This window comes from Micromys minutus (assembly GCF_963924665.1).
Source record: "Micromys minutus genome assembly, chromosome: 12".
Classification (NCBI taxonomy): Eukaryota; Metazoa; Chordata; class Mammalia; order Rodentia; family Muridae; genus Micromys; species Micromys minutus.
The window spans coordinates 27,653,100-27,680,258 of record NC_137981.1 but is presented as its reverse complement, the minus strand read 5'-3'; the positions used below and the strand labels follow the sequence as shown (position 1 = coordinate 27,680,258).

The 27,159-nt window shown below is 39.3% G+C and overlaps 2 protein-coding genes across 4 annotated transcripts in view; one reads left to right on the top strand and one right to left on the bottom strand.

Annotated features, from left to right (window-relative positions):
• Positions 1-1,672: 1,672 nt before the first annotated feature.
• TIMM23B (translocase of inner mitochondrial membrane 23 homolog B) lies at positions 1,673-20,448 on the bottom strand. Its single transcript, XM_080926216.1, has 7 exons — positions 20,208-20,448; positions 18,120-18,178; positions 15,904-15,997; positions 15,448-15,532; positions 13,719-13,777; positions 11,368-11,478; positions 1,673-2,115 (listed from the first exon to the last, which is right to left on the bottom strand). The coding sequence occupies exons 1-7, from the start codon at positions 20,311-20,313 to the stop codon at positions 2,000-2,002; spliced, it is 630 nt and encodes a 209-aa protein (XP_080782342.1). The 5' UTR covers positions 20,314-20,448; the 3' UTR covers positions 1,673-1,999.
• A 91-nt stretch (positions 20,449-20,539) lies between these two features.
• Positions 20,540-27,159, top strand: part of PARG (poly(ADP-ribose) glycohydrolase) — a 98,816-nt gene continuing 92,196 nt past the window's right edge. Inside the window, exon 1 of one of the 3 annotated variants that reach the window (XM_080926856.1) lies at positions 20,540-20,595. Coding sequence is in view for 1 of the 3 variants with exons in the window: in XM_080926855.1 (XP_080782981.1) it covers positions 20,810-21,029 (220 nt within the window). In the remaining 2 variants the exon portion in view is untranslated. Of the gene's footprint in view, positions 21,030-23,481; positions 23,565-27,159 lie in introns of those variants that run through there. The other 2 variants (XM_080926855.1, XM_080926857.1) reach the window with 2 other exon arrangements.

Below are 27,159 nucleotides of genomic sequence, written 5' to 3'. Positions count from 1 at the left end.
CTAACATTTCTCATCTGAAATTAAGCTACAATTGTTGCCTTTATTTCTCTCCAAGTAACCAGTGAGCTCTTTGAAAAGGACTCGTTTCAAGACCACTCTTAGGCAGAGCCCCCTTAAGTCCTACAAACCTTGGCTTTAACTAAGGAGCCCTAGGCCAACTAAAGCAGAAAAGTAAGATGTGTTAGGAATGTAGTTCCTGAACCACTCATCATCCTAAGGATTTATTGGTGCATCCTGTGTAAATGGAAGCTGAGCTTGACACCTGGTGCTCTTAACTAGGGATAAAGTCAATGTCCTGTCACTTCAAGCACAGCATCCTGAACCTCCAACAGTACAGTGCAGACAACTTGATTAACAGGCTGTGCTCAACACTTGTGCCTTGGAGTGTTTCATTGAAACTTCACAGAACTGACATCCTTGAATTATGTCTGTATTTTAAAAAGTTTCTCTGAAGGAGAGTAGCAGGACTTATCTTTTACAGTTCTTCAGGATAATTTAGCTGTTTTCTTTCTATGCTTTGAACTATTTGTTAATATTAAGCCTCTGAATTGCCTGTGCTATTGGAGGTACTTTTGGGAAAATTTTATGGTTCCCCCATAGTGACATCACCATACAGCTTTACTAAAGCTTGAAATCATAGCTGAAAACAGCCTCATTTTCTTATGTCTCCCCAGATGCCACTGAGTATTACAAAGTTGGTGGGTAAAAACAATTTAAGGAACCTTTCCAACACTAGGTTGCAGGGAACTTTGTAGTTTTTTTTTTCTTTTTGAGGTCTAACACACTGTATTTCACATTATTAAAACATACTTTAAGTTAATCACTATTGCTAATGATACTATAAAACTTTCTTTTGCATTGATAAGTTTTATATCTCCATTAAAAGCATAATTGCCACATCAAGGTTGTTTGTGTTATTTGTAAAGCCCAGAATGTAATGTTTGGCTAGGGGTGCAATAAACTAAATTATACAAAGAGCATATGGTTTATGAATCTTGTCTCCAGCCTTTCCCTAAAAAAACTACATATATATTAAAAATACCTACATCCCAGTGTGATTCAGCCACTTGTTTAGTACTTCTAACTTAGTCACTATTCAAAAAGGTCTAAGGTATCTTTCCCAGAGGTTGCTTAGTATTCATCATGTTATGAATGTTTTCCCAGGCTTAGATATCTTCCAGCTCTTAATTATTCCCAGAGAGTTACCATACAGGACAGCCAACTGTTGTACAGAGTGTTCTGTTCTAGGATACTACTCTTAATGATTAACTTGAAATATCTTGAGGCTGTAACGTCATCCATGTTGGAGGAAAAGAATCTCATGCTTCCAGTAGCCCTTCATTTCACATTGTTTTGGCCCAATTCTGGCAGGGAAAATAAAGCTATTTATACTGAAGTAGGTATCTGTGTGTATGTTGACAATATTAATTTTCAAGCATTCTTCACCTTATCTAATATGGAATCAGTCTCTCACTAGAACCTAGAACTAGCCAGCTTGCTCCAAATGATCTGGTCTCTGCCTCCTGAGCACTGGGGCTAGGTGGGCTGTTACACCTGTTGGGCATTTTATGTAGGCGTTGGGGATCCAAACTTAGTCTTTACACTTGCGTGGTTACCCGGTAAGCCATCTCTATCCCCCCAGATGTTATCAATACTGAAATTATGACCTTGATTCACCCTTTATTTGGAAATTTATTTAGATTTTTAAATGAATTAACATGGTAATAAAAGTACAGCCTGAATTTGGAGTAAGTGGTTTGTTTCCAGGTTGGGGATAGGAGGTGCAGGATGATCTCCAGAGAAGAGAAAACACATGCTCAGTGAGCCACAAGAGGGTTTGGCTTCCACTCACTGAGGGCAAGCAGTGCAGTCCAGGATAAGCATCCATGGTCTTTCACAGCAAATAAGTCTCCAATTGTTCATTGTAGGTACAAGACTGACTTATTAATTGATCTGGATGACTATGAAGTGTTCCCCATTCCTGAGATGCCAAAAATCTTCAGAGTGACTGTTGGAGCAGGGAGCCTTTCATGTGCTCCCAGTTATTACACAGTGCATAGAGACTGGTGAGCGTTAGTCCTGCCAGGCCGCCACGTGCTATTCCTCGAAGTCCACCTGGGGAAAGAAAGAAGAGCAAATGAAAAACTTGCACCTCCCATGACCTAACATTAACAGTAGACAAAAATAATAAAATGGGGATAAAAATGTTACAAGAAAGATATTGTAGAGAACCCTAAGCAAGAGGAAAAGTTTTTAAACCACCATTAAATTCAGGAGGTAATTTCCCAGATCACACAATATACAGTTCTATAGTTTTAAGTTGGTAACTTCTTTGCACTTCTCATGATTTGGACCTAAGATCCTTAGGACTGATGAGGTGGCTAACCGCAGTCCGACTTGTAACAATTCTGGTTAAAATATTGTTGATGTTCAAACAGATCAGTCATCCCGTGCTCATTGGAGGGTTCAGAACGGCAGTAGGACTGCCCCCAGTGGATTCAAGGCTGTAAATGAAGTGAACATTCTATGTGGAAACAGTATTGTCAGCATCTGAACTCTGAACAGGTCCTTCAAATATTTGAGGACTCCACAAGCAGCAATGATAAACGCAATCAGGCTTTGGGTTAGTACTGATGACACCAGCACTCCCTCCTCAAACTGATACGTCTCACACAACTAAAACACTGAGCATTAACAAACTAGTTGAGAAAAAAATTCAGAATTAGACTTTGAGCTGTTTGTGCAATAGACAAGTTTTTGTGAGGATCAAAAAGCATTTAATCTTTAGTGTTGTTTGAAAATAACTCTCCAAGTTAAGAGGAAGTTTCTTAAAATAGGAAATAGCTCAATAATTTATAATTGCTTACTAGCTTTTACCGAGTAGAGAGAGAAAAGTAAAACTGGGGTTTCCCAAAGAAACTTAAGGGGTTAGGGCCAAGTCTTACAGCTTCACAAACAGGCACCATAAATTTGAGAGCTTAAAGAGGTGTCTGAGTCACATTTCAAAAAGACAAGGGGCCCAGGGAGATGACCCAGTGACAGAAAGTACCTGTCCTGGGTTTGGTTTTAGCCCACAGGAGAACCGAGTCCTGCAAATTCATCTCTGACCTCTACAAGTGTGTGTGTGGGGGGGGGGGGGGGGGGGAAGAGAGAGGGAGGGAAAAGGAGAGAGAGAGAATTTGGCCTTCAAATAATACACATAAGTGGGAAGTATTTCTTAGTTACTATTTCTGCCATCTTGCTATATTTGGACTGTAACACTGAACATGAACTTAAATCATTCAGTGTGGTTTAGAAACTAAAGTTTTGAAAATATAGTGATCTTGTTTAATACAGATGAATCTTGTGCCACAAAGTCAAGAAAAATCTGTAGAGCTCGACATCAAATTTAATTAAAACAAAATCATAAAACCGAAACAAACACATGGCAACCAAAACACAATCCTCTAACCCCTACTTGGGATCAAGACAAAGGGAAGGACAAGGTGCTCTTTGCCACAGTTAGCATAGAAATGAAAAAGGGCAGGGAACGGAAAGGAACTACTTTATTAACCAAACATTTAATTTTGTTCAGATTGTTTCCCCACCTCATCCTCAAGGCTTTTTAGACCTAAAAGGCCTTCTGTCCACTCAGTGCTGCAGTGCAGCCACTGGTCTTGAAGGAACCGCTGCAAATCATTTCTGCCAAACTGACCTTGTGCTCTAAAAACATGGTTTCTGTTTGCTCTTTGTGCAAGAAATTCCATACCATTTCTCAGATTTTGAGTAACAACCCACCCTGGGAATGTTTTTAGCTTATGTATTAGGGATTACAAAATGTTTAAGATCTGCTGATATGAACCACACACCCAATCCTAGCCTAAAAAGTCTTTTATCACACACACCAGCCAAATTCTAAATTTTCCCCCTTTTGAGACACTGGGAACTCACTATGTAGACCAGCTTGGCCTCCAACTGCCTGCCTATGCCTCCCAAATGCTGGGGTTTAAGTCACACACCACCACATTCAGCTCCCCAAGTTCTAATTTTTATTTTTTAGAATGTGTATTGTTTTTCCTGTATATGTGGTGTGTATGTGTTGGATCTCTTAAGGCTGGAGTTACAGTCATAAGCTGCCATGTGGGTGCTAGGCATTGAACTTGTGTCCCCTGGAAGAAGACCTGATTCACTTCTCCAGCTGCCAAGGTCTAATTTTTAATTGATTTAAAAAACTTTTAAATTAATTTTAGGTTTCGCCAACTGGATGCAGCAAAACAAAAACAGAAACAAAACAAACAAACAAACAAACAAACAAAAACACCCATTAAAACTAAGGTCCTCTTGATTTAGAGCTCTTAAAATTGAGCAACTGTCTAGGTACAAACAAGAAGTTGGTCAGCAAATACATTTGCTAAGAGAGTAAATAAGGCCAATGTTCAGTCTCCATGAATTAAAACAAACAAGATTTGTGTTTCAGCTTTACTTCCTATCTTCCTGTTATTTATGTAACTCTTCTAAAGGAACAGGATAAAAAGTATATTTTCCAAATATGGAAAAACAAGAGTCAGAACACTTAAGTGCATTGTTTCTGGACACACAAACCGGTTAATAGCAGAGCTAATTCATTAAAATAGCAATTTAGAACAGAGAATAGCAACTCTTCTAAAAGAGCCAGATAATAAGTATTTTAGACCCTGAAGGTCAAAGGCCATCATATAGGTACTTTCACAATCACTTAAAATGTAATTGCTGTTTATAACTCTCTTGAGAACTGTGGTAAAGGAGGCTAGGGATGTAGTTCAGCTGGCAGAATGTTAAGCCTCACAGCAGCATGAATGAAGCCATGGTTCCACACCCAGTACAACATACAACTTGTATGGTGGTACATGCCTATAATCCCAGAATTCCAGTACTTGAGGAAGACCAGCAGTTTAAGGTCATCATTGGCTACACAGGTGGTTTGGGTCCAGCCTGGTCTTCAGGAGATCTCACCTTCACTTCCCTCCCACCAAAAAACTGTACAGTGGCTAAGGGGGTTGTTCAGTGGTAGAATCCACGCATACATAAAACATACATCTCAATGATAATGTCTGAAGTTTTATTAATAAAAAGTAAATTATTTTAAGTTGTGTGTGTGCTCATGTGCACCCTCAGTACAGAATCCTAGCCTTGTAGGTACCCTCAAAGTCTAGAGGTATTGGGTTCCGCTGGAGCTAAAATTACAGGCAGCTGTAAGACACCTGATTAAGGTGCTAGGAATCGAACCTGCTGCGCTAGCCTGTGTAATTTTCAACAATATTCACATTTGAAAAAATTTCCACTTTGTAAACCTGAAACTAAAAATTAAACTCATTTCCTGCCCCTTTACTTTTTTTTTTTAAAGTTTGACTATTTTATATATATTTTATATAAGTAGAGTGACCCAGTATTTGTCTTTTAGAGATAGTCTTACCTTTCTTAGTTCATCCACATAGTTTTGTATGTCAGCATTCCCTTGCCTTGTAAAGGGCTAATAACAGAGTTCATTGTTAAGTATCCATTTACCCAGTAAAGGACAGTGGACTACTCTTATCTTTGTGAATTGTGAATAGATGTTATATACACGGGTACACTCATTAACACACACCAGGGCCAGCAAGATGCCTCCAAGCCTGACAACTAGAGATCAATTTTCAGTACTTAAATAGTAGAAAGAGAAAAACAATTTCCTGAAGTAAGTTTCTGACTTCTAGGTGGTCAAGCATGAGCACAGATGTGCAGGCACGCCCAGAGAAAATAAATAACAAACCAAGGCCTCAAGGGTTGGGTCAAAACTGTCTGGGTAAAGAGTAACAGATTCTACCAAGACACAGAAAACAATATCCACTGAACAGCATGTTCTGCAGTAAGATCTTACTATAACTCCCTTTATTAAGATGTATTACAATCTTTAATTAAAAACACCTATTTACTTATTGTGTGTATTTGTGCATGTAGGTGTGCATGTAATGAGGAGGTCAAAGGATCAACTTGTAGGAATTGGTTCTATCCTCACCACCTACGTCCCAGAGATTCAATTTAGGACACTGGGTTCAGCATCAAGTACCTTTACCACTGAGCCACGTTGGGGCCTTGCATCATAATCTTTAAAATGCCTTCAGATTCTATAGATGAATTCATTATTAATGCATTTTTGTTTTAAACAGATTAATAAACAATATAAGTTCTATATCTATGTCTCTGAAAGGTATCTTTGTATGACTGCTTTACTACCTTATGCATTGTTTTGGGTTCTAGTAGTTCATCCATTCCAAATAGCAATTGTACTTTATTGCAGACATAAGATAAAGCTTTGAAAAAAATGATAAAATACACATTTTCCTAAAACATTTAAGAATAAAAACAGTTTTCTATATTGAAAATGGATTGCATGTGGAATTTTATTTTTTATACAAATATACAAACAGAATCTGGGGAAGCCTGGGAACACAGTTCAGCTGGTACAATAGTTACTTAGAATGTGTGAAACCTTCAGTTCCATCCCTAGCACCCCATTCTCCAAGCATAAAAGCTCAGCATAACACCAATGCCTGGGGTCTCCAGTACTGGGGTTACTCGAACAAACCACTATACTAGGCTTTAAGTATTTAAAAACAGGAGCTAGTTCCTGTTTGCTGGTAACCTTAAACCTAAAAAAATGTTCCAAACTTGCTTCTTTAAGACAAAAGAAATTCTATGTCAAGTGACAAGGACTGCCAATTATGAAACTGAACAAGTGTGATTGTGGAACAGTTAGTAATAATATGCTGAACCAAAATCTCGGTATTAATTCACACCGAAGTCACTCCAACAAAAGCAGACCAGTTCCTTTGTAAAGCAAAACTCAAGAAGACAGGCTGACCATAGAAATAACTTTCTGTGAGAACAAAACATAACTTCAATTTTAGATTCAAGAATTTGGAGATGTTTAGACATGTTTAGTGTAGTTAGTGAACTATTATGGAACAGCTAGAGTAGAAGAAGAAACTCAAGCTGAGCATGGTAGTACAGGCGCATAAACATAGCACCTGGGAGGCAGAGGCTAGGGGACCAGGAATTTAAGTATATCTTTAGATACAGAGCCACTTGGGGACCAGCCTTGGCTACATGAGACCCTGTTTTAAAAGAAGAAAGATGATTCACAATTTAAATTCAGTATAATGTCTATGTACTTTTCCCAAAAAGATGTGAGTTAGAGTCCATGTGAATGCATTCCATTATAATTACGTTCTACCAGAATAACAACAGCTACAGCTTTGCTATCAACAAGCATCTTCGAGCAGGCTAATAAACATATATTTGGAAAATAAGGTCCAAGAAGTCAACAAAGGGTGATCCTGCTTTCTCTCCTAATGCCTTCCATTAGTTTTAGCTTTCCAAAAACAATGTCAGTTTACAAAAATAAGGTTAGCAAAAGTATAAAAAGTAAAAGGATAACAAGTTAGCATTTCAAATTTAGCAAGTTTCATCAAGATTACCATTAGTTAACCAGTTCTCTTTCCAAATGTTAAAACTGAACGTCAGATCTACAGAAAAATTCAAATGCACACTCCAAAGACTTCTTGATGACTTTCTATTACTGATATTTTAAGTATCAAATAAAAAGCCCCCCCCCCCCAAGGCACTGGAAATTGAACCTAGAGTTTCATGAATGACAGGCAAGCATTCTACCCATGAACAATTTTCTGATTCCATCTTTACTTTTTGAAAGAGGGTCCTCAGTAAAAAAAAAATTTCAGGCTGGCCTTGAACTTGTAATCCTCTACCCCCATCTCAGTATCCTGAGATAGATATTAGTTGAAAAGAAATGGATTACAGTTGGTGTCACAAACCCAACTTAAAGTTAGGTAAAATTTCATGTATCATATGTAATAGGTAAAAGGCTAATTGCTGTAATGTTGGAAATGTTTCCAAAAAGTAATTGAAGGCATACCCAGTAGGAAAGGAGAAAAGGCTTCAGAGAAATTCAATAGCAATAAATATCAGAAGTTTCTCAATCTGACCACCAACTAGGGAAAACCAAGATGAGACACAAGATACTATTTTTGGCAGTCTGGAAGGGGTTGTGGAGATTTCCCACAAGCTTGAAGCCAGCCTAATCCATGAGTGAGATGTTTCAAAACTAAACCAAACCAATAACAACAAAAACTATCTTTTATCAGTTGGCATTAATTCAATACAGTGTAAAGCTGGAACATGGCTCAGTGACTAAGTAACTCCTCCAGAGGACTGAGGTAGACTTCCAACACCTACAGCAGGCAGCCCACAACTGCAGCTCAGGAATTCTAAACCTCTGTCCTCCATGTGCACATTTCACATGCAGGCACTAACACATTTACACAGAATTAAAAATAATAAAAAATAAAGCTAAAAAATAGGGTAGATGACACTTCAAACTGATAATGATAAAGTTACTCTTGCAATAGCTATCACCATGTTTAATATGCAGATTTTGCACTTAAATAATCTGGCTTTCAGTAATTTATCCTGCAGCACAGAGCCTTCTGTGCTAAATTGTTTGTGGGAGGTTTCAAGAAAGCCATATATAAACAAGACCAAGAGATGAGAATTTGTAAAAAACCTATTTGGAAAGAACATTTTAAGCCAAATAAAAATAAAAAATAAAAACCCTTAAATGAGGTAGTAGAAAGAATGGTGTATTCTTTCTATCAAGGGATCAAATCATGTAGAAAAGTGAGCCTAATGGGAAGGCCGAGGACAAACCGGACTTTTGATTAAGTCTTATCTTCTAAACGGTATTCATATTTAATCATAAGCTTAAGTAAGTCTATTAAAACTTCCAGGATTAAATGTCATCTTTCTCCAAAGTAGTCAGATATTAAATTTGTTTTTATAAAACCTGAAAGGACTCTCCTCAGCCCCGATGTGGAGAGCATGGCTCTGTCATGCTTTGCCCTTCTCTCCTATTCCCTCTGCTTTGCTAAAAACTGTTAGATTATATTCCTAAAGCTACCACCAAAGTCTATTCCCTTATTTGGCTACTTCCTTCTCCTGAGGTTGACTACCAAGGTCCAGCAATAAAAGAATTGAAGCGCAGCAATCAGAAGACACCTTTGGCTCAACTAAGTAACATGCCCAATTAAAAGTAAACACTTTATTCTACCATAGTTTCCCCTTTTACCTTTATAAACTGCCATTTGCCTATGGGCAGAGTCAGTCTTCTAACCAGAGGCAGTCCTTTGTCCTCTCGGGACAAATGCCTACCCTCCTTCTCCCTTGTTCCTTTCCTCTCCTCTTTTTGTCTCTTATTCCCTGCCTTATGAACCTCTGAGGCAAACAAATCTCCTTTGTTCAGAGAACTTGGTTGTGAGGGTCCTGAGCCAATATTTTCCCTTTCTAAAACGGCATTGTACTATACTCCTTATTCTGCTGTATAAAAACAATGTCTACAGAAAAGTTATCTAAATGACCAAGAATCACTGGGAGACAAATGAAACAAAACATAACATCACTTTACTAAAGGGATGTGGTGCTATGGGAGTAAAAAACAGCTGGCATGTTTTACTGAGTTTTGTCTTGCCTTGAAGAGACTGCACACATAGGGAATAGATGGGGCAGTGCTCAGGAAGCCAGAACAGCATACTATTGTGTCTCTCAAAGACAAACTATGATGCTTAATTTTTGTCAGTTTGACCGAAGAGGCATGATATCTATAAGGACATTCCAGAGGAATAACTGAAGGGAGGAGATCTATTCTGAAGGTAGGTGGCATCATCTCATAGGCTGGGAGCTGGACAAAAGAAAAGGTCAAAAGGAGAGAACCAGTCAGGAGAGAGCCAGTCCTGTGTCATTTTGTTTCTTGGCAAGCTCTAACATGATTGACTGCTCTATTCCTATAGGCCTTATATGCTACTCAGGAATATGAAGTGGCAACAAACCCCTCCCTCCTTGAATTTCTTTCAAGATTTTTTGGTTAGCAAAGCCAAAGCCAATTAATGATACAATGTTTCTACTATGCTACAAACAAGATTTCTATTTGTTTTGCTTTTTGACAGTGTCCCTTCCTGGTCAGCTTGGTCTCAAATTTTCTACACAGCTAAAAAGAACCCTCAACTTTTGATTTTCCACCACCAGAGTGCTGGGATTTTATGTGTGTGCCATATCTGGTTTTATGTAGCACTGAATATCTAACCCAGCACAACTTCATGGATACCAGACAAGCCCAATTCATCTGTCTTTAGACAGCGCCTCTTCCCTCACATGGCTTCATCAGGTGTAAAGTTTACCATCTGTAGCTACACTTAAGGTTAATATCATAAATTTTAAACATCATTAGTAGTAATCCTAACTACGCTGACTTTATGCTTCCACCTATTCTTTTTTATTTTCAGAGAAGGTCTATGTAACTCTGACCTGGAACTTGTTCTGTAGAGCAGGCAGGCTTCAAACTCAGAGATTTACCTGCCTCTGCCTCCTGAATGCTGGGATTAAAGATGTAAACTACCATGCCTGGCTGATTCCACCTTCTAGCCACATTTCTAAGAATTCCTCACAAGGATAATTCTAGTAATTCTTTTGATTGATTGTATATTGGTGTTTTGCTTGCTTGTCAGTATGCACATGGACGCAAGGCCTACAGAGAAGTCAGGAGAGGCACTGGGTCCTCTAGGATTAGAGTTAGAGATGGTTGTGAGCCACTTCATGGGTAACGAGAATCAAATTCAGGTCCTTTGGAAGAACAGTCAAATAGTTTTAACTGCCCAATTCTAGTAATTCTTTATTGAAATATTTTTGACTGACTTTTAACCTAAATATAAACCTCTCACTCTGCTTCAAATCTAAAACATTCTTTCAGACTTGTGTCCACATCTTTCTCATGGGATCACACAATATACCTCAAGTTCAGTCCATTGTTCAGGCCCCGCTCAACTATTATCGACCCCCATCCTCTTTCTAAGATTTCTCTTATTTCTCCATCCTAAAGGAGATGTGGTTATGGCCAAAAAAAAAAAAAAAAAAAAGAGGAAACTTTTGGGCCAGACTAGGATTTGCTTAGCCCAAGTCACAAAAGAAAAGTATAGCAGGCAAAGACAGCATATCTTGCCTTGTTCATGAAAAATATTCCCTTCAGGTTTGTATATGAGACTTACAAATAGGAGATTTCATCATCTTTCGGATAGATGAGCAGATTCACAAATGATGGTATGAATACAACAGATGTTGTGTTCACACTTTTAAGGAGGTGATTCTGAAGCATGATCTAACATGTCACGGGTCGTGAAGAAATGTTTAATGACAAAAAAGGACAAATACTGTCTTGTTCCATGTATATGAGATAGCAAATGCAGAGTATGAGGTTGCCAGGAGCTGGTGTCCAGAAATTTCAGTTGTCCACTCAGTATCGCTTACCTGTACATTTATACAACATTCCCGTCATAGTTCCAGCTGCTACTGTGTTGAGGTCATCTTCAGCACCTCGTGTTTTCTCAATGATAACACCAAAAGCACTATAGAGCAAAGCTAAAACAGAAAGAGCCAGTGATTTAAGTTAGAACAGTAAGGGATTTAGGTAAACACACCCAAAGACAGACAGAACATCCCTGCTGCACTGCCTAACAGGAAAGTTCTGGCAACAAAGAACCATCTGCATTGCTGCAGGAATCTAGAAAGGCAGTTTTTTATAATGCAGAATATCACAGTCACATAAAAGGTAGGAAGATGCTAGGCCATGGTGGCATATGCCTTTATTCCTAGCAGTAGGGAGACAGACGCTGGTGGATCATTTGAGTTCAACGCCAGCCTGGTCTACAGAGCGAGTTCCAGGAGAGCCAAAACAAAAACTAGAACAAACCAAAAAGCTAGAAAAACCTTCATTTACTGATACAAAAAACCAGGCACATGTGTATACAATCGACTGGTTATACAAAGAAGGGGTTGTGAAGATGCAGAAGAAATGCTATTACTAGAAAGTGTTACTATGGAGTGTAAGAAAAATATCTCTGTTTTACTTAGGCTACCTATACTTTTAAAAAAAGTACTTACATACTTCTATTATAGAAATACACTACAGCCAACAGTGACACACATCTTTAATCCTAGCACTCATGAGGCAGAGGAAGGCAGATCTCTTTGTAGGTTAGGGACCAGCCTAGTCTACACGGCGAGATCCAGTCCACCCAGGTGTGTGCTTACCTACATAGAAAGGTCCTGTCACCTTCTCCCCCTAACAACCTGCACCCCCACAATACCAATAAAAGAATAGGAGGTCTGACTTCTACATGCTACAAAACCCTTTAGTTGTACAGAACCTTTAGCCAAGTCTTTACATTACTTCACCTATATTTATCAGGCACAATATGCATTATACTGCTTTCTTACCAGTTTTCAAAATCATAGCTACATGGATAGTACACACCTTTAATCCCAGTACTCCAGAGGAAGAGGCAGGTGAGTTCTCTGAGTTCCAGGCCAGCATGGCCAACATAGCAAGTTCCAGACCAGTGAAAACTAAAGGGAGATTATGGCTCAACCCCCAAACCAACAATACCTATACTCGCTTTCCAACATTCCATCAGGCTCAGCCTTGCTCTTTGTCTGTTGTGGAACTTCTATACGTTTATGAAAATGATCATATAGATAACATTGTGCCCAGTCACATCATATTATAATGGGGAACATGGCAACCACCAGAGTGATCATTTACTGCTTCCTGCCTAGGACTATAGGACTTTCTGCAATGCAGGATTTCCAGGGCTACAAATAAGTTGTAATGTAGGCACAGGCTGTTGTGTTTCCTAGGTATATAAGCAATTACAAAAGAACACGGGAACATGACTAGTGTGTGTAGGGGGTTGTTTCAGGGTTACAGACATAAGCAGAACATCAAAATCATCATTTGTCAAAATTCAAAATGTGAATTTGGCTTTCTGTTGTGACACTGCTTCCAAATTTCATAATTAGTTACAATAGTGGCCTTTTCAAGTTTGTCCTTTACTCAATCTGCTATAAGTAAAAAGAGTACAATTAAATTCAGCTTGTCTACAAATTGTGAAAACTTCAGATAGCAATATATATGCACTGTAAGTAGATTATAAACCACTAGCAATCAAAAGAAGAAACTATTCATGAACAATATGATGAAAGCACTGGGCTCTGACTTTAAATTACCCTGTCTATAACTGTGAATGCTTTCCTTATCTACAAAAGAGTTACTGCAACCTTTCCATTTAGGTCCTGAAAATCTATAGATTAACTCACTAATCAACAGGCTATTTGGAAAACAAAGCATAAGGTCTGACTCAGTCTGTCACATCTCAATACAGAACTTTGAACCTTTCTTAACATGTATGTCATGTCTTGGATGTCATTTAGTTTAAAACAGGATTTTACTCAGCATACTGTTTAGACAAGTAAGAGCACTTATGAGTCTTTTTACCGATGGTAGCTACAATATTTACCTGAGTGGATTTAAATGTTGTTTAGCCTAGAACCAGAATCTTGGTTGACCAAACTGTACCTTTTTTCTATTTATGAATGACTTAATAGCTGGGGATGTGGCCCAGTGGAAGAGTGTTTGCCTGGAGCCCTGGGTTTGTTCCTCAGTGGATGCACATCTGCAATTTCAGAACTTGGAAGATAGGATCAGGAAGGTCAGAATTCCAAGCTTCTCCTCAACTACATAACAAAAGTTTGGAGTTAAACTGGGCTACATGAGACATTGTCTCAAAACAAAAGATTAATCGAACAAGATTTATACTTACCTAGGGAACCTAGAGTATTAGCCCAAAGTGCCCCTTGCCTAGTCACCATATTCAAAATCCTACCAGGGAAGAATGAGAAAAAAAAATGTATTTAAGATCACTGTTTCTTTAGTATAATCTTCTAAGCCATAACAGTAGCTATTTAAAAGACATAGGCCCAAGCCTTAATGTTTTTGGAACTTTAAGGTACATCTTGATACCACCCCAGATTTTAATAAATATGATTGTTACTTTATATAAGTGAGGTTTATGATAAAATTTCCAACACTCTGGGCAATTACTAGGGAAAAGTCCTTTAGTAAAGATACAAAATTATTCAGGGCAGATTAAATACAAAGGCGTCAAAGCATAGCCTGAATGTACTTATAAACTTATCTGTGTGAAAACAGTGTCACTGTGCTCGACGTTCTTTGGGAAAGGGAATACATTTCAGGAAACCAGTAGGGCCCACAGAAAGGACATGGGTGAGAAAGGATGAGCTGCCTACTGGAGCACATGGAGAAAGCACTGTCTGCTCCCATACTAGAACTAAGCAGTCAAAGTGAATGCTTAGCACACTCTCAAGGAAGCAAAGTTCCGTCCCACACCAGAGTCACAGCTCACCAGAACGGTGACACAGCAACCAGGTGAAGACCACACATTACTCTCCCAGCAGTGTAACACCATCACAGAAACGTGTCTGGGATGGCTGACTACCACTGGATAGACAACAATATTAAGTGATTAAACTATAATTATGAAGTTATACACACATAATGTTTGGTTATAAATTCTACCCTTTTCCAATTATTAAATGCTGCTTTCTAATATGGGAAGACTAGAAAGATTATGTTGCTTTTGTTTTAAAAATAATCAAGTATAATATTTTGTTAAGAGACTTCCTACTTCTAAATTCATAATTAATATTGGTTGGGAATTTTGTTTCAAAATGATACAAAAGAAGAAACTGGGCGACTGGCCAAGGCTGATGGTTGTTGTAGAAGAGTTAGGGTTCACAGGTATTTATTACAATATTTTGGTTTCTAATACTACAAAATTTGAATTGTCAATAAAGAAGTTCCCACAGTAACAGGAACAGGAAAAAATCTGGCAAGCCTTTAAGGTTTTCTAAGGCCAACTACATCACGTCTGCTGCCACCTTCTGGCAGAGAATACATCAACAGTTCAGAGTCTGGGCAGATGGTTCACTGGGTAAGTGGGACAGCTCCATTGAAAGGACACCTTAGGCTAACATTTGACCTTCCTCTGCCCATGTGGACACCTGCACACATGCACATACACACAATGACCTTGGAGTTGAAGAAATTATTTTCAAGAATTTTTTGGGGGTTGGGGATTTAGCTCAGTGGAATCTAAAAAGCGCAATGCCCTAGGTTCAGTCAAAAAGAATTTAACTGAAGCATGTCAGCAAGATGCTAATAAATCTAGCTTTGATCACCAAGCTTTCGAGTCCTATAGGCCCAAGAAAAATTGGGACTCAACAATTTAAAAAGTATGCCATAGAAATTTGGAGAACAGAACACATGTAAACCAAGAAATCAGGTTGGGGGTAGTACCAGCTGAATGAGGACAACTTGGTTCCTTATCCTTTGAAACCAAAACCATATACTAAAAAAAGAGAGATGGGGGGGGGGGAATGCTAACTATTTAAACATTTTATTAACATCATCAGATGGTGATTAAGAAAAAACCTCAAAGCAGTGGTTAATATGCAAGAATCTACACTTACTGTACATTTCTCGGTTTGGACCAGGCCATGCTCTGGGTTTCCTTCAATCCTAAACGAAGACCATTCATTGCCCCGAATGCAGCCCCTGGTGGTGAATCATAACAATATATATATGCATCCTTTATATTAAAAAACAATTGTTTTTTTAATATAATAAAAATGCAATACAAGTTTTAAAAATAAAAACAATATCCTACTTTTTTTTTTTTTACTTTAAGCACCATTAACAACTTGGATTTAAGGACATTAAAAATAAAAATACTGGGGCTGGAGAGATGGCTCAGCAGTTAGGAGCACTGACTATTCTTCCAGAGGTTCTGCATTCAATTCCCACAACCACATGGTGGCTCACATCTGTAATGGGATCCGATGCGCTCTTCTGATGGGTTGGAAGACAGCGACAGTGTAGTCACATAGAAAATAAAATAAATCTAAAACAAACAAAAACCTACTGACCTGTCATGCAACATCCTCCAATGGTAAAGAAAGCGAGTTCAAATCTGCCTCGGGTTTTATTAGCTCCAGTTGGCAAAATAAATTCATCCGTATCCTAATGGTCAAAAAAAAAAAAAAAAAAAAAAAAAAAAAAAATCAAGATGAAGGTACCCTGAAAACTTGAATAAATTTCTTCCTATTTTTTTTCCTTTTAGTTATGAGACAGTGTCTCATTATGTAGTCTAGGCTGGCCTAAAACTCAAGATTATCCTGTCTCAGTTTCCCAAGTGCTTGGATTACAGGTCAACTTTTTAAAGTACTTTTGAAATAAGTAAACAATCAAATTAAGACAAACTCAGACATCAAATTCGAGCAAAAGCAAAATTGTCTGCAATAACAGCCAGCACATAAATCAAAAATGATGTGACAACTTTTTGGTTGTCAACTGGTCTACACATGGAACTAACTGAAACCCAAGCAGCTGAGCACATCTGTGTTTTTTTTTTTAAATAATTTCAAGTGGGAAGATTTACCTTTATTCTGGGCCACACCTTCTGGTGGCAGCCTAAATAAAGGACATGGAAGATGGAAACTCGCTCTGCCTAACAAGCCCATTCCTTCACTGGCATTAGAGCCTTCTTCCATATTCCAGCTTATACTGAAGACCAGCTGAGACATCCAGCCTCATAGACTGAACAACCATTGGATTCTTGTACTTTCTGTTGGTAGACGGCCATTGCTGGATAATTGTACCATTTTAATAAATCCCCTTTATACACCCACATTCTATAAACTCTGTCTCTCTGGAGAAGCCTGACTAATACAAGTGACGTGAGCATAACACACTGAATTTCTTGGAGGGATTTCCATGCAGAACTGATTTACTCCATCTAATCTTTCTTAGTGTAAATCTGATACAGTTGTATAGAATCTGCCTTAATGATAAGCTTAAGCTACAGTGCTAGTATCTAGAAACAATGAGTCTAAACGAAGATATACTTAAAAACTGTAAGACATACTAGTTGACTATCAGTCTGGAAGCAAATAAAGAACAGCTTGGGTCATACAAGTATAAATTATTCCCCTTAGTAACTTCTGTCTTTTACAAACAGACCTCAAATAGTTGTAAACTTGCTTTGTAGCTGGGAATGACCTTGAACTCTTGATTTTCCTGCCTCCACTTCCAAGGGCACAGCCTAAAGGTGTGCACCCACACAGGGCCCTTTAGTTGGCTTTCATTTCTGGAGAATGTGAAGCTTTGCAAGCATACCAGCTCTTCTGATTAGTAAATACAAACTACATGGGGGAGATATTTCTTTTATTAACCTTAGACAACTGCAGAACTTCTTCCTAGCAAACACATACACAAATTCAGAATGTACCTCTACCCCTTTAAAATCATCACTTTAAAGAGATGATGCACGTTTCCTTTTGAATTTATTTATTCTATGTATACGAGTATTTCGTCTGCATGTATGTATGTGAAATACATGTATATCTGATATTAAAGCACATCAGAAGACAGCACTGCATCCTCTACAACTGGAGTTAAGAATGGTTGAAAGAAACCATCTGAGACCTCAAAGCCTGCCCCCAGAGCTTCCAACAGGGTTATCTCCTAATAGTGTCACTCTCTATGGGCCTATGGGGACCATTTTCATTCAAATCACCACAGTCACATAGCTCTATTATAATACAAAATGTATTTAGTTCAACTTTAAAAAGTCCCTGTAGTCTACAATAGTCTCAGCATGGCTTTAAAGTCCAAACTTCAACATCTCTTCTGAGATTCAAGCAATCTCCTAACTGTAATCCCCTGAAAAAATCAAATGAAACCACAGATCAGATACTTCCAATACACAATGGAATAAAATATACATTAAAATCCCAAAAAGGGAATACTGGACCAAGCCAAGACTAAAAACCAGCTGGGCAAACTTGTATTGTTCCTGATCTTGAGGAATCATCACTCAGTTTCTTACTGTTAAGTATGACATTAGCTCTGGATATTCTGTAGATGTCATTTAATGGTTGAAGACGTTTTGGTGGTACACACCTTTAATCCCAGCACTCAGGAGGCGGAGGCAGAGGCAGGTGGATCTGTGAGTTCAAAGCCAGCCTGGTCTACAAAGTGAGTCTAGGACAGCCAGGTCTTATTACAGAGAAATCAGATTAGTTCCTCTAGAAGTACTTCACAGCAAGTCAGTTCTAAGCACTTGAACCTTGTGTTGTCTTACCTGAACGAGATACCGTGGATCCACATTTAAATAAGGAGAGAGGGGGTTCATACCAGTCACTACAGAGAAAACAGAATGTCACATTGTAACAAAATCCATCCAAGTACCTTATACAGGACTGACTCACATTGCAACTATTACACATTGCAAAACTCAACGAATGTAAATTTTCCTTAGAAACTAGGCCTTGCACCAATACCCTAAATTTTTGTAAGATATTGGCATTAACATCAAATCATGAAACTCTTAGAAAATAAGCTTAGGTTAGTTATTACTGTTTTGGCTTATGTTTAACTTTTTTACATTTATACATTCACTTGGGTCTGAGTGTGTGCTAGTGTGCATGTGGAGGTTTCACTAGAGTCCCTCCCACCTACCAGCTTGCTTCTAGGGATCCAACACAGGACAGCAGGTTTGGCAGAAAGTGCCCATACTACTTCTCCATACACACACTTTTTAAAAACTAGCATGACAATCAAATATAATCAGATAATCAGCCTCTCAGGGAAAATAGTCGTTAGGCTAGATTTTTTATTGTAGAAAAGTCTAACAATTTTATTAACAGACTCTCAATTATGGCAAGGAGAATCCTTCTTTTTTAACCCAGGGATAAAACTTAATGGAAAAGAAAATACAAAATTTCAGGTTAACTTTAAATCTACTGACTTTGAAACAATCTAGCAAGAAAATTAATCGACATAGATTTTAAGTACACTATTTGGTTCCTTTTGTATCTTGGTTAATTCTTCACAAATGCACACACTCCATCAATTCTATTTCCAATTGTTACACCCAGCACCCCCCACCCAAGCATCCCATCCCATCCCAATGGTTTCTTACTAATTTACTTTCTCTTACCCTTTCAACTCACTTTCTCTGTAGAAATTAGGAAATCAGCCCTAATGGCTTCCATCTACAATGAGATCAAATCTAATCCCCTTTCTCTTGCTTATAAAAGCTTGTATTTGTTGCTGTTTTCATGCCTCACTGCTCTTACAATCCATCTTGTATCAGTTCACGCCCTTGTAACTTTAAAGACAAACTGATCCAATAGCTGTTCAAGACACATGTAAAGTTTGTTCTGTCTCTCAAAGAGTTGTTGCTAAATTCAGGTCACAGCTCCAATGTCAACTCCCAAGCTGTTTTTCCTGTCCTGTTCTCAAATAGCCTTCATCTCCCACCATTATCTCCACTATCACCACCTCAGGGTCCCATTTTACTTCTGTCATGGCATCTGCAGCATCCTTATGTCATTCTCCTTAGTAGGATGTCTAAACCAAAAAAGCAATAATTATTTTTTTCACATTAAGTAGTGCCCTTCATTTTATGAAACTGAGAAATCCTAAGTTACACATAAACTGTTCTGGACTCAGTTTTGACAGCAGACGTTAGGGTCAAAAAGGACTTTCTGTATGTTTTTAAGGATACAGGTTTTAGACAAACACTACGAGGGTGAGCAAGAAGAGACACTTTAGCTATTCACCATCAACGTCCAAGTTCTATTTATCCAGCCGAATATCTGTAATTACAAAACCTTAAAAGCCCGAAATACATATTTAGATGATTGAGAAGGGCCAACAGGCAGGGAAGGTATTCATGACTCTGTATGTTTGAATTTGCTTACTTCGTTTTCAAATATTGTTTGCCTCCCCCCACGCCCCGTTTATACATCTCTTAAGTTTCCCTCGCTTCCCAGCTTTCTGATTTCCTGAATTGTCTCAAAATAAACAAAAGAACAAAAGATGTTTTCGCCTAACCGATACTTAGAAATAAATTAACTGCAGGCTTTTTGTTATTTGAAATGTTTATTTCTAGAACTAGGGTCTCATAACGGGGCCAAGAATACAGAAAAGCTTGTGAGAAGAGATGGAGCGCTAAAGGAGGACATTTTGTGTTTCCTCTCGAAACTAGGTCAATAAAGAAAGCTTCCCGGAGATTTACGATCCCCCAAATTCGTTCAGTCTTGAAACCTTACCACTAACGGTGAATCTTGTGAACGCGAACAGGAAAAGGGACAGGGAACGTTACACAGTTCTAGTGGTCCCAGGAAGCAGTCAGAAAGGGGAGCAAGTTAGGCCCGATACTCACGTGGGACGCCAGCCAAATCAGCGTTCGAGTAACCCGCTCCTCCGGCTCCGAAGAAGCCAGCTAACCCGCTGGTGGATTTGTTGCCACTTCCTCCGCCACCCTCCATGAGGTCGCAACAAAAAGCGGTGGGCTTCCCACCACCACCACCTCAGGCCGGGGTCGTGTGCTCGGCCGTGGCCCCCACAGCAACAGCGGGAAAACCCGCGTTGCCACTGCCACCTTCACACGCTGACCTTCCGGGCGCCGGCTCCCGTTAAGCACCACACTTCCGCTTTGCGGCTGTGTGCGGCCCGGAAGTCGGAAGCGCGAGAAGGGCTGCTTTCCGGTGGTAGGAAAGTGAGCCGGAGCCGGAGCCCGAACCTGAGTTGAAGCGCCGCGTCCCGGGCAGGTGGGCTCCCTGCGGACGAGCGGAGGCAAGCGGCTGCACAGGGAGGGTCTGGCTCGGAGGCCCGAGGAGCAGCAGCAACCTCAAGAGCGGGCCGCTGCAGAGAGGGAATGGTGCGGGGGGCGCCGAGAAGGAGGCGCACTCCGTCCCTGTCAGGGTTAGTGAATGAGGCTCTCCGCCCGGGCCGGCCCGGGGACTGTGCGCTGCGGGTCCCAGCATGAGTGCGGGTCCCGGCTGTGAGCCCTGCACGAAGCGGCCCCGCTGGGGTGCCGCTGGAACTTCTGCGCCGACTGCCTCGGACTCCCGGAGCTTCCCTGGCAGGCAGAGGCGCGTTCTCGACCCCAAGGACGCTCCCGTACAGTTCAGGGTCCCACCGTCCTCTCCAGCCTGCGTCTCGGGGCGGGCGGGACCGCACAGAGGCAGCGCCATCTCGTTTGGTACGTGGGAAAATAAAAATCTTTGTCCTTGTTTCAGTGTGAGGACCATGGGGCCCCAGTCACTCCTAACTGATCTTGTGCCCACCACTTTGCTGACCCCGTTGTTCAGTCACTAGATGCCACTCGTAGATGAGGGGCTGCAAATTTTCTACTTGCATGTGTGGTGTGCAAAACTTCGATGGCCAGTTGCTAACCGGATGGACCTCACCTGTATGCTTTCCTCAGCTTGGATAGAGAAGTTGCCCTACTAAGGAAGGCTCGTTGTGTATATGAAGGAGAAGGGCACTTCAGGCTCCAAAAGTCCTGAAGTTGTTGCAGTATACTCTGTCAGGTGCTGACTTCCCAGAGTGCAGAGCTGTTAGCCTTAGCTTGCTGGCATTGTATTTGTCCCTGGCACTCGATGTTGAACACGAGGAACTTGATCTCGTCTTCCTTCATACCTTGAAATCTATGCGGAGAGATAAACAATAGCACAGGCCAAATATGTGTAACAGAGAGTAATGGATGTTCTTATTCGGGAGGGAGCAATGGTTTTGGTAAGAGTGAAGTATATTTAACCTAGTTATGAGATCAAAGATAGTTGAGAAGCTTTGGTACTTACTGTGAGTACTGGAGAAGAAAGAGTAAAGAGGTACTTCAGAAATGCAGCTGGTGCATAGAATAAACGGTGGACTAGTGAGAGATGGGCTGCAAAGAGTTAGGAAAAAGTGATCTTGTTAAGCCGAAGTATAGACGGTACTGTGGACATTACTAAGGATTTTGAATTTTATGTTTTCAGGGCAGTGAGAGGACATTAAAGAATGTTCAGTGTGTGTGGAGGGGTGGGGGAAGACACGACTTGGTTAGTCTTGTTTTCTTGAACTGTCTGTATATGGTTGGTGTATAGAAAATGGAAAAGAAAACTTGGTTGGAAGCCCAGGACCAAAGGAGTTGGTCTAGATGGGAGACGCCTTGCTCTTAAGATAGGCAGCAGGGAACAGAAGTGTGATGCACACTGGAAGCAATGCCATCCTTTTGTACCTCAGAAGAAAACAGCTGTACTTGAGTTCTTGGTATTAAAGTATAATGGATGTTGCAAGTGTGGTTTAGCATGCAGTATTTAGAGAAAGTAAAACAACCAAGAAGAGAGCCTTTAGGAACACTGGCCTCTTATGAGAGTCCTGAGGAGTACTCAGTGAGTATGAGAAAAGCCTAGCTGTGTTCTTTCATGCAGAGCCAAGAACACTGCTGAAAGCATGCATTGGTGTGTAGTTAGTGTAAGAGGCCGGGCAGAGACCAGGGCAAAGAGTGAACTCTTGTCTTTCTTGGAAACAAACACTAAGAAGCAGACTTGAAGCAGGTGTTTTGTTGTTCTTGTTTGTTTTGAGACAGGGACTCATTGTGTAGTCTGGTCTGGAGCTTGGACCTGCCTCCTAAATACAAAAATTAAAGGGACTTAATCAGATACATTCCTGCTTCTGGCTTGACCCAGTCTTGAAACAACAGGTGTCTAGTGTAAATGAAGCGGGTAGGGTAGAAGGAGCAGCATACCAAAAAACTGTTGGAACTGGAACGTGGGGTTGCAGAAGACTTAGGTGAGCTTCGTTGTGCACAAACTTAAGTGCCATTTAAAGGAATTATATTTTGTTCTGTATTTAATGGGCCTCCTGGAAGCTTTAAACCAAGCAAAAGAATGCCATTTGGTTAATGTTTTAGAAAGATGGGTTAAGCAGTAGATTTTGGATGTTTTAAGCTTCAGGCCACTATATATTTTTCTAGTACACAATAATAGCTGTACTTAGTACCATAAATATACCATATTTATGACTGAAATGATTCATGAAATAACATCCTTATATGTGTAATGTATATAATAACATTCTTATATTTTTCTATTGTTTCATTTAATAAATACTCGTCATTTTTAGTTTGTAAAACTTTGGGTTAAAGAAAGATCATACTCTAAACAAATCAACCAGTTTCAGGAAATACAGAACAGTTGCCCAATAAGTGAAGGACTTAGGGGTATAAGCAACGAATGGATTTTAAATTTAGGATTTAGATTTCAGAGGACTTGCTGTAAAGGAGTAGGAACTGAGGGACTACACATAATGGCCCTGCGGTCTTACTAACTTTATTTGCATGCTTACTGGGAGCTGTTGGTGCTACTGACTTTTTCTCATAGGCTGGACCTTAAGTTTTCTGCCAAAGAGAAATCAAGTTAATATTCACATGTGTGGTGTTTTCTGTATACCTGCTAAAGCACCAGTGAACAGAATGTTCAAAGTCTAAATTTTCATACTAAACCATTGTTGCAAATCTTAAAATTCTTTCTGAAACTTGGTATTTAAGGTTTTTTTTTTTGCATATAGGTATCCTAGAAGTGGGTGGAGTAGAGAAAGCCTATTCAGTATCTTTTTGTTTTCATGGATATATCTCATACTTCGATTGAAATCCAGAACTCAGCATGCTATTCACATTTTGATGGTAAATGACTTAACCAGTTGAGTTGCTATAGGAGACTTGCTGGAAGTGAGGTCCTCCTTGAAAATGCAGGTGAATTTTACTGTATTTTATGTACTTTGTATCTATTTTTTAACTATTTGGATCACTTCATTGAACCAAAGTGGATGAAAATAAGCGTGAATGATGTTCAGTGAGAGTAAATCAGAATCATGTCAGTTATAAAAGAGATTGGATTTAAGTGTTGGGAGAGAATGTATTTATAGAATAATTCTTTTGTAGCCTGAACACAGTGTTTTCTCTTATTTTTATATTCTTACTGATTCATTTACTCCTCAGAAGTAGAGAACTGCATTCCTAGGTAAGGAAACAGGGTCAAAGAACTGAAATAATTTGACCAAAATAATGATGGTAACTAGATTGCGAGGTCTCAGTCCAGAACTGAAAAGGCTCATTGTATTCATTGTTGTCCTAGTTAGGGTTACTGTTGCTGTAATGAAATGCCAAGATCAAAAACAAGTTAGGAAGGAAAGGGTTTATTTGGCTTACACCTTCACATCTTAGTCCACCATTAAAGGAAGCCAGGACAGGAACTCTAACAGGACAGGAACCTGGAGTCAGGAGCTGATTCAGTGGCCATGAAGGAGTGCTGCTTACTGGCTTGCTCACCATTGCTTGCTCTCTCATAGAACCTAGGACCACTAGTTTAGGGCTCTCCCCGCCCACAATGGACTGGGCCCTCCCACATCAATTCTAAAAATGCCCTACAGGCTTGACTGCAGCTTGATATTATGGAGGGAGTTTCAGCTCCCTTTCAGATGATTCTAGCTTGTGTCCAGTTGACCTAAATGACCAGCTCATTTGTCAATTTTTTTTGTTGCCTCTCTTGTTTGCTATGATTATTTTTAGTTAAATGAAAGAAATTCCTTGGAATCGTTTTATGCTTCCTTAAGTAATAAGATGGATTAAACTCTATAGTCCTGTGGTGTAATGGAAAGAAACTTAGATGTCAGAAGTAGTAGTATTGGAAAGAGTAATGCAGTCCTTTTTCTGGGGTTCAAACATGGACTGGGGAATATTTGATTAGCAGGATACATTGTTATCTTACCACTTGCCTTTCCCCATTCATTTTTTAAAAAGATTTATTTATTTATTATATATGAGTACACTGTAGCTGTCTTCAGACACACCAGAAGAGGCATCAGATCTCATTACAGATGGTTGTGAGCCACCATGTGGTTGCTGGAATTTGAACTCAGGACCTCGGAAAGGGCAGTCAGTGCTCTTAACCACTGAGCCATCTCTCCAGCCCCTATTCCCCATTCATTTTTTTCAGGCTCCACGAATCATAATTGGAAGCCTAAAGCTTGGAGGATGCACTTTCCATGTTGGGGCTTCAGGAGACAGACAGCCCCCTTCACCTTCCCTGGAACAGGCCTCCTAGGTTTGCATCACTTGAAGTTCAAGTTCTGTGGGCTACTTCATGCATATTAGAAGACTGTCTTAGTCACTGTCTGTTGCTGTGAAGCGACACCATGACCAAAGCAGTTTTTGAGCCATACCGGAACTAGGAATCAAACCAGGTCCTCAGGAAGAGCACCCGTGTTCTTAACCACTGAACCAAAACACACAGACCAAAACAATTCTTGTAAAAGAACTGAAATAACTTGACCATAGTAATGCTGGTAACTAGAAAGGTCTCAGTCCAGAGCTGAAAGGGCTCATTGTGTATCTTTGTTGTCTAGGTTAGGGATCCTATTGCTGTGATGAAACACCAAGATGAAAATTGATTGAGGGTTTGCTTATATTTTCAGAGGTTTAGTCACTATCATTATGTCAGGGAGCATGGCACTGGAACAGTAGCTGAGATTTACTTCCTGATCACAGGCAGCTAGAGACTCTGGGCCTAAGGTAGGTTTTTGAAACCTCAAAGCCTACCTCCATTTACTTCAGCAATACCAGACCTACTCCAGCAAGGCCACACCCCCAATCCCTTTCAAATAGAGCCACTCCCTGATGATGAAGCATTCAATATATGAGACTACAGTGACCATTTTGATGCAAACCACCAGGAAGAGCCTAACTATTGCAGCCTCATATCTAATCCTTATGTACCACAGAAGAAGTTTTAAATTCTGATTTAAAAAATAGTGTTTTGGAAGTTTGAGGGTTTGAAATTTGAGAATTTTCTGAACTATGTATACTTGATTTAGATTTAGTATTCATACTTGAAATGCTTGGGGGTAGGAAATGATTCAGGTTTTAGAGTTTTTTAGATTTTGGAGCTTTGCATGGACCAAACTGCTTAAGCGCCTCTAATCTGAAATTTTAAAAATCTGAAATGGTCCAAATTAGCACTAGGTCTCAAAAAGTTGGATTTTGAACATTGAATCCATCTAATGTAATTAAATAGAAAAGATAGAGCTATAGAAAATGTTTCATCATCAATAGTTTATCCTCAGACGACTGGTACTAATTGTTTATTTGAAGCCTAATTTGTAGGAGACATAAAAAAATAAATTAGAGTGCTTTAACAAGAAAGATCTGTGCAAATTACTTTTTTAAATGGGAATCACTTAAAGACTAGTAATCAGTTTTTGTTTAGTTTTACTGGTTTATGGAAAGTATATGATACTTCAGTACTTTTATGAAAGATAGAAATGACCTGAATCTCAAAAATGTGCATCTCAAGTTCTCAAGCCTAAAAGGTCTTTCACTTATGTTCTTATCTCAGTGATGGCTAAATTAATTATTTAGGCCTGTATCTGTTTTGTTCATATTATATTACTTAAGGTAAAATAGGAAAATAAGAATGGATCTATGACTCAAGTTTGGATTCTTAATATTGCTACTTAGAAAACAGCTAAGAATGACTAAGATTTAATACTAAAATAGACACATTCAGTTCATCTCCAGCAGGCATATGCATTTCTAGTATTCTAGCAAGCCTATGTATTTCTAATGGTTATGTAAATGTTTGTATTTACTTTGATTGCATCTCCTAGTCCTGAGCTAATATTGTGTTTTTTTTGTTTGTTTGTTTTTTTTTTTTTTTTTTTTTTTTTTTTTTTTTGCCACTGGTCACATCCATTCAGTCATTTCTTTGGTATCTTGGATTCAGTTTCCACGTTCAATTGTACTTATACCATAAGAAGTTATTCTGTGCCTCAGTAATCTTTAATTTTGCCATCTAGTTCATTATTCAAACACACATGCACATGCAGTTTAGACTTTCGCTCCTCTCCTTCCCTCATACCCAAAGATTCTGTGGGTGTAGTCCTGGGATTCCCCTATTGCTAGCCTTCTCATGAGGTGGGTGGTTGAGAACTACTGACCTAGACTAGTAGCTTTCTCACTGGTTTGTGTTGATAAGCACTCTGTTTAGCCTTGAGTTCTAGACTCGAAGTGTGACTTGTAACCCTCTTTTTGTACTTGTGTTTCTATAGGTCCTTCAGGATGCTCTCTATGATAAGGTCTTCCATGACCTCCGAATTATATTTTTTTATTCCTCTCTCAGTTCTTTTTATTTCTTTGCCATTGCTACCTTTCCTTTTATCTTGGCTGCCTGTTTAAATTTCAAAGCAAAATTTCAGCACTACCTCTCTTAAGAAATCTTAACTGATTATTAACACTTTTTCTTGCCTTGATTTTTTTTTTTTCTGGAAATACCTTAATTCAGGTCAAGACT

What these genes read in the sequence shown, in the direction of transcription:
- TIMM23B (XM_080926216.1), bottom strand. Translation starts at nt 20,313, where the DNA reads ATGGAGGGTGGCGGAGGAAGTGGCAACAAATCCACCAGCGGGTTAGCT. An exon ending in TGGAGGATGTTGCATGACAG is followed by an intron (nt 15,533 to 15,903) that starts GTCAGTAGGTTT and finishes ATTCACCACCAG; the next exon opens with GGGCTGCATTCGGGGCAATG. An exon ending in TCCAAACCGAGAAATGTACA is followed by an intron (nt 13,778 to 15,447) that starts GTAAGTGTAGAT and finishes CTTCCCTGGTAG; the next exon opens with GATTTTGAATATGGTGACTA.